The sequence below is a fragment of the Vollenhovia emeryi genome, unplaced genomic scaffold (assembly GCF_000949405.1).
Source record: "Vollenhovia emeryi isolate VEMERY1.0 unplaced genomic scaffold, V.emery_V1.0 DF939328.1, whole genome shotgun sequence".
Classification (NCBI taxonomy): Eukaryota; Metazoa; Arthropoda; class Insecta; order Hymenoptera; family Formicidae; genus Vollenhovia; species Vollenhovia emeryi.
This window is the reverse complement of record NW_011967038.1, coordinates 1-7,671: the sequence shown is the minus strand read 5'-3', so window position 1 is coordinate 7,671 and position 7,671 is coordinate 1. Positions and strand designations below refer to the sequence as shown.

At 38.5% G+C, this 7,671-nt stretch overlaps 1 protein-coding gene across 2 annotated transcripts; it reads right to left on the bottom strand.

The window, feature by feature from the left end:
* Positions 1-1,584: 1,584 nt before the first annotated feature.
* On the bottom strand, positions 1,585-7,662 carry LOC105558607 (major facilitator superfamily domain-containing protein 6-like). 2 transcript variants are annotated; one of them, XM_012006383.1, is made up of 9 exons: positions 7,580-7,662; positions 7,099-7,400; positions 6,493-6,835; positions 5,623-5,813; positions 5,403-5,536; positions 5,215-5,330; positions 4,859-5,104; positions 4,574-4,729; positions 1,585-4,484 (listed from the first exon to the last, which is right to left on the bottom strand). In XM_012006383.1, the coding sequence occupies exons 1-9, from the start codon at positions 7,635-7,637 to the stop codon at positions 4,414-4,416; spliced, it is 1,617 nt and encodes a 538-aa protein (XP_011861773.1). In that variant the 5' UTR covers positions 7,638-7,662; the 3' UTR covers positions 1,585-4,413. The 2 variants fall into 2 exon arrangements, with proteins under 2 accessions (XP_011861773.1, XP_011861775.1); XM_012006385.1 differs by having other exon boundaries at positions 5,418-5,536.
* Positions 7,663-7,671: the final 9 nt, after the last annotated feature.

Below are 7,671 nucleotides of genomic sequence, written 5' to 3'. Positions count from 1 at the left end.
CTTCGACGATCGATTTATATTTGTTAAACAAAAATTTTAACACAACTTTTTTCTACACTATCCTTTTCCTTCTCTGCTCCGTATTGCGCCTAGTATATCCCATCTTTATTTAAAAGCAGATAACGAAGGGACGGCTAATGGGGAGACACGGAAGTTTCATCGGGATTCCGGAGGTGATAAGTGATGTCAGACTAAATCCAGTTAATTCCACTTTGCAATTTCGATCGGGAATTAAAGTCATCCTCGTTTGAGAGGCCAAGGGGTATCGGCGACGGATTTGTTCTCCGTCGGGCTTTCGTTATTGAAGCTCTAGTAGGGACGCAGTGTTACTCGGCGCACTACTAGAGTCTTCGCTAACTACGATCACTCGACGATTATTAGTTTAGTTATGGTCCCGTCGAGAGCTGCGGAAGTAAAATTCTGGCGACGACACGCGGCGTATCGCAGACATCATGTATCCCCGGGAGGGTAAAGTTAATCCGTTATCGTTAATTGGGGCTCACATCGCGGCCGTTGTACGTCGAACGGAACTTTTGTACATGATATTTGATTTAATCGGGACAAAAGGGCGCGCCTCGCCGCACGAAATTGCGAAAAATCCTAAACGGAGGACAGCTCTCGGGCTTATTGAGCGAGAATTTTCCGCGCGACAAACCAGCGGCATTGCTGTTTGCCAGATGCAATACCGCGATGTTCCGTTACAAAGGATTATTTTATAGCGAGATTGTTCCACAGCGGTTTTGCGGTCCCGCTTTCGAGGGAATGGGTGGGTCGTCCGGTGTCGGTGCACGGCGAACTTGCGTCTTTACGCTCACCCTTCGCGAGCACGACTTTTGTTCTTCTTCATTCTTTTTCGTTACGTAACAAGATCTTTTTAACGTACAAATCTTTGCTTAACAAGTCTCGTTACGTATAATGTTATACAAACCGATATTCTGGTTAATTTAAAGGATCAGTCCCGTTCAGCCTTACGTCCACAGAAAACATTTCCGGGATCCAATTTTATTGCACTTGGATCCGTCATAATAAAATAATCCGTCTTTTACGGAATTAAAGTACGCAGCAAAATCTAAACTATGCTGGTCGACTTTATATCAAAAACGAAAAAAATTTTTTAATTTTACTAATTTGTGGTACACTTGACGACAATATTTGCTTGATACAAGACAATAAATATATACAAAATGAGACCAGCATACCCTAGAAATAACATATAAGGGATCCTAAAGCCGTCTGTTTTATCGACATTCTTTGTTAGAAGTAATCTTTTAATTGGCTTTATAAAAATGCAAAACTCTTTTACGGAATTAAAGTACGTAACAAAATCTAGATTATGCTAGTCGACTTTATGTAAAAAACGGAAAAAAATTAAAAATTTTACTAATTTTTGGTACACTTGACGACAATATTTGCTTGATACAAGAATAGTACAATAAATATATACAAAATGAGACCAGCCTACTCCAGGGACAACATACAATATAAGAACAATATCGTGCAATTAGAACAAAGATTAATAGCCTAGAAAAAAAGATTATTTCTAATAAACGCAAGTCCAGAAATCCAAGTCTAGAAGAAGAGAAAAGGAGCAGTGGGGCGTGTAGAAATAGTTGCAGGCTATTTCGAGAGAGGCGGCTGTCAAACATCTGTCACGTGTTGACGATGCTAGAATTCCATCCAAAATCTCTGAGCAATGTGTAGCAAAATCGCTGCTTTTCCGTAAAAGTTGCAAATTGGTTGGCCATAAATTTCTCAGACCCAGTAGAACTTGGAATTGAAAATGCCGATAATTTTTTAATTCCGTCTGCCCTACCTTATCGACACTAATCGAGTTCGCCAGCGGCTTTAGGATCCCCTCAATGTCATTTTATTTTTTTACCGCATAAAATAAGTTCAAATGTGTCAAGAATACTTTGTGTCGCGTTATCAGAGATCCTTGCCGAGAGGATGTGGAGTCTGCGTTGCTAGACACCATACCCTCGTTTGAATATCCATGACCCTATTGTGTCTGATGGGTGATCAATACCGGTTATTGTGCGCCACGTGTATCATTCACAGTATAGATTTCAGCAAATTTCACGTCAAGTATATAATCCGTGGTCTATTTAACGATTTAATCGCGTTCGGGTTATGACAGTGTGATTGCCACTATCCGGTGTACAACCGGGCAATAACTCTCCGCGTTAACAACGAATGCGTTATATTCATATAATGACCGCGCTTGTATCGCATGCCGCAAATTACTCAAGCAAATTCGCGCGTTCCACGTGTACGTACATCGCGGGGGAGACTGGTGTGACTATATTTCTTCGCGCTTAATAATGTACGTTGACGATGGGACGTGGGCAATGACAGGTGATACGATTTATCATGATTATTCGTGCTTCGTAAGAATCCAATGATTCCTTCGTATAATCGTGTAAGCATCTTTGACACAGCGACAAACACGTAAATAATGAAACGAAGGTATGCACGGACAAGTGAAGCGGACACGAAAGCCGTACACAAGTGGCCGATAAAGCAAAAGTAGGATTCTAGATTTAGATAACGTAAGCGCGCGATTTCCCCGAGAAACGGGGTAGTTCTCGGAAGGAAGTCGGAACGAGACGTGAGAGTGAACGTGATAGCCTAACGTGATATTCTGAAAATCCATAGAATGTACTGCGGACGTATTCTAAGAATATTCCTATAATATCCTATAATATACTTGGTGAGAGAATTAATGCTTATTTGGCGATATCTTAAAAAACTTCAACATGCTACCGTATTCTATTTTAAATGTTTCGTTTTAATAATATGTTTTGACGTTAAAAAGTTTTAATTAGACAAGTTCTTCGAGCAAGGCAAAATCTTTTTCTATATATTAATCGCGATTTTTAGCGCGGCGAAAGGACGAGCGAGCGCTCCTACAAAAATATTAGACCGGAGGCGTTGAGAGACGTGCGTGTCACGCGAAAGACTTTTTGTTATTAATAAAGACCTTCCTATTGCGTTTCTTAAATTTTTCTTGCGCGCCGCTTCGTCGGATTCGGGTTTACAATTGTTTCGGCTCGTAGCTCGGAAATGAACCATTATCGCGGATACAGAGCGCGCCGTGCGTAAACGGCGAGACGTTGCGACACGTGGGGGAGTCTGCGAGAAACAAATTATCCGGGCGCTAACGGTGCATAATAAACTGCTTTGTTTGCCGGCGCACGGGCGCCCGAAGCCGGCCCTTCGAATTAGAGCGATAAGCGAAGTTTTTCGGCGTAAAAGTGGAGGAGGATTCCGTATCCAAAGTGGAGCATACTCTCGGAATGCCTCGTCGTCCTCCGTCCTCCTCGCCCTCTCCCCTCTCCGCGAGCATCCAAGTTTCATTTATCGCCTTACCCCGGTCCCCTCCCGGCTACGTGCTCCCCGCGGAACAATCCAATTTACGATCGATCAAACTTTACGACACTTTCGCGATTCTTAGAGAGATGTCGTTCGTCCGATTGGCGTACGTACGTACTACTGGAGAGAACGCGCGCGCGTATCTGCCGCGAACACCTCGTGCGCCGTAAAATATTGCGCGATCTGCACTTGGCAACGACGGTAACGACCACGACGATGACAACGACGTATGCGTTATCGCGCGAATTCGTTGCGTGTCCAGGAGACATCGAGGAGCCAAGATCTGCCAAATGTGGCCTCTCCTCGTTGGCAGTGTACCACGGGAATTTTCCCCGGGCTGCTTCAAATCCCGTGGGTGAAGTAAACGAGTAAACGCGCCGAATATTTATTTCTCGTGATAAGCGCCCGGTCCAATTAATTCGCTAATTATAGCGGGATAATGCAACGCGAAGTAGTTTCTAATTTCTGCATTAAATATACGATGTATCGTATTAGAGAGAGGAAGGGAATTGGTACAAACAACGCTCCCCAAAAATGTTGAACGACAACGCAGGATGTCGAAAAGTTACCGAAACGATTTTTCTGCGTATTTAACGCGCACGGTATTCGCCGTAAACTTGTGTTGCGTAAGTACATCACGATATAAATTGTCACGCGTGAATTATCGCGGTAACATTGTTGAAGTGACTGGCAATTTGCTTCTTCCTTAACGAAACTATTCTGTCATTTAAATGTCGACAAGCACTCTATAAAAGGAATAAAGATATAAAAGTAAAACTCCAGAATAATAAAAATAACTCGACTGCACAATTCAAAATCTTTTTGAGTCTGTCTCAGTTCAAGTTTCGAGCAAGCGATCGGTGATACATTTTTCTTTCATATTGCATTGTTTAAAGCAGACTTAAAATATGACGAGGCAATATAGTATATTCAGCAGAAATTAATATTTAATATATATATAATGTTTACATTTTCGTATTATTGTAATGTGTAATTTCATTAAGATATGATGTTTTAGAATGTATTATTATTTGTAACGTATTACGTTTCATCTGGTTCACATTGTTTCTGCGCGTCATCAGGATTTCTCCATTCAACATTATGCCGTGCGTCTGCAATAAGAAGAAAATTTCTTCATATTTTTACAATCCGAAGAAATTTGTCGAAAAATCCCGACAAATCAAGTTACTCGATTCCTCACCTGTTGCGTATATTGTTGTATGTCTTAGGTATGAAACATAAAGTATAAAATACATTAACGCAGCGAATGCTGCGAGTCCTGAATACGCTCTGAAAGTCATTCTACCACCAATCTTTTCGAATAAGAAACCAGCTAAGAAACTACCAATCATGTATCCTAAAAATAATGCGGCGTCGCATGTACCAAATCGTTAATCTTATTGAAAACATAGATACATTCGTATCACTTGCGTAAATTCTTTGTATTATAGTATAAAACAATTCTTGATGATATAAGAAAGATTACCGAGACCCTCCTTCATCCCAGCCGCAATCGCTTGAACGGTAGCCGATGTGCCGGGCGGTGATATTACGCTCGCGTACGTCACTATTGTTGCATAGAGAAGCGCATACGTTGGTCCCTGCAAAGTACCTTCCACCAGAATTACATACCACGGCGTTGGCACCAAGGATATAAATCCCATCCTCAGTGCGCAGCATAAAAAACAAATGGTAAGCGTGTAACCGTAACCCAATTTTTTCAATATTCTGCCTGAAAAAGTATAAATTCATCATTACAATTTTCGGAGCGAAATATTTCCAGTCGCGCACAATTGTACTTTATGCGGTAAAACATGCGAGTAAATGCATTTATAACATTACCAGATATAAAGAAGAATATTACTTTGCTGCCGAGAAAACCTGTGCATAACGTAAGACCTTCTATTAATTTAATTTGACTCATATAACCGGTCGTCATAGCGAGATCTTCCATATACCTGATGAAACAAATCACTGAAGTACAATTAATGTGACATTGCTGCGTTTTATTGCTTGCATAAAAAATTTACCAAAATAAAAAGTACATTGTAAGAGTTTCCAAAATGCCAGCGATAATAGCGGTACATAGGAAGATAATAATTGGTAATAATTTCAAAATTGTATATAAATCTGTTAATATACTTGGCGATTTCACCAGTGGCAACTGCAATAAAAATACACGATATTAAAATTAAAAATGTACTATTAAACCCACTATACTATTTTTTTCCTTTTAAGCGTATAATATACCTTTAATTTTCTGCAGCAAATCAAATCATTAACAATGAATACGAGCATAAGAATAAACGCTGGTGTATAAGTTTTGTAAATTTTTCCTTGTGACCACAAATCTGTTGTATAACCAGATACAAGTGAGACAAGGGAAAAACCGACTGAACCCCACAGTCGTTGCTTGCCGTACTTCATTTGTCCACCTGTACCTAAAGAATAAAATTTCGATGAAAAATATTTCTTCTTTACATGTTTATACGAGTTTATGAGGTAATTTATTGCTAAACGTTTACTTGTACACGGAGAAAATTTTCTCTTCAAATTTGCCCTGAAAATCATGTGATCGTGGGACAACATAACATTTTGAAGAACTCAATAAAAGTTTTTTTTTTAATTGTATCATATATTATATTTTACTATCAAAATATATACTTTGAAAACTGACAATAAGTACAACAATTGTACTACACTCAGAAAAAAAGGTTCATTTAGGCTAAATAAATGAGATGCGTTAAAATCATCTTTCTTTGAATCTACTAAATTTTTATTTATAATACTTCTACTAAAACATTTGCTAGATATATTTGAAGAAATAGATATAACTTTCTTAGAAAAGTTTAGTAAGGTCAAAATTCAAAGAAACTTTGTTTCATTTCGCAGAAACTTTTTTCTGGGTGTACCAGTAAAATGTATACTAGTCCAATTACTCGTAAAATGTATATGGTAAAGTTTCAAAAAGCTCTTAAAATTCTTCGAAATGCCGCATTGTCCCACAATTACATAATTTTCAGGGCAAATTTTAAAAGAAAATTTTGTCCGTGTAAGGTTACTTTTTTTCGTATTTTGATACGTGACTGTCTCTGAATACACATTTATGAAATTATTTACCTAATATGTCGAAGCAAATTGTATCATTTACGCTGGCGGAAACGAACAAACCAACTATGCCAAAAAACATCAAGATGACAAAGCCCCAGAAAGTAACAGACGTGTATAGACATCGATCGTCTTCAAAAATGTCACAGGTAACGTTACAATTATTATATGCTGTTTCATTTCTTTGACACAATGACGATTCATTGACATTTAATAAGCATGTAGTATCCGGTGAGATAATTGCTTCTTTTTCGACTCCATGAAACGATAATCGTATGGAAAAATTCATATCCTTACACATCCAATGACACGTCGTGTCTTTCGTACCGTTGCACGATGCCAGTACTGATGCGTGCTGAAAATTAAATAAATCTTTTGAATACACAGCTGAAAATATGTTTGATATCATTTCCGGCGTTGTTGAAGATTTAGTGTTTAGAAGCTTTCGAAATTTTAAAGCACTTGTATGCTAACGATGATATATAGAACACGTTTAGTATATACATTTGTTGGTACATCGTGGATGTTCTATTTCGTGGGAATGAGATTTTTTACAAGAAAATCTGTTACTATTGCCTCGTCAAGAAGATTTACAGTTACAACAAAACGAAAACTTACATAATCCATGTCGCAAGGCGGTGGACACTCGCAAGAAACATTTTGAAACTGGTGGTCCGGTAGTATCGGACCGGGTAGAGCCGGCAAAAAATACATCAACATGAAAGATATAGCCGTGACGGTGAACAGTGTCATGAATATCCTTTTCCTCCATGTGAGAAAATAATCCGCGGCGTAGCCGATTAGTAATTTACCGAGCAAACTGCCAATAGGCAAAAGCGCGATGATACTGCCCATAATTAATGGCGAAATACCAAGTTGCCTGCCGTAAACTGGTACATATGCTGTAAAAGCACCCATACCTAAAATAAGAAAAATGATTGTAACTGTATTCACGCATATTTGATATCATTTAAAGCATTTGGAAATATGTAATTTATTTCGCGTGTGTTTTGTAATTATCACGCATGTACCTATATTAGAATTAAGTGAATTAACATAACATACGTTAGGAGATGCCATATATTTAATAATTACTTACTCGCATTAAAGAAAAAATAATGCACTTTCACAGGCAGATGATTATAATTGATCTTCATTATTTATAGTAGATATACACAAAGTTATAATTGC

Excerpts from the sequence above, each read along its gene's own strand:
- LOC105558607 (XM_012006383.1), bottom strand. The coding sequence starts at position 7,637 with ATGAAGATCAATTATAATCATCTGCCTGTGAAAGTGCATTATTTTTTC. Across the intron at positions 7,401-7,579 it reads TTATTTTTTCTTTAATGCGA|GTATGGGTGCTTTTACAGCA; the intron begins GTAAGTAATTAT and ends TTCTTATTTTAG. Across the intron at positions 5,105-5,214 it reads AATATTCTTCTTTATATCTG|GCAGAATATTGAAAAAATTG; the intron begins GTAATGTTATAA and ends ATACTTTTTCAG.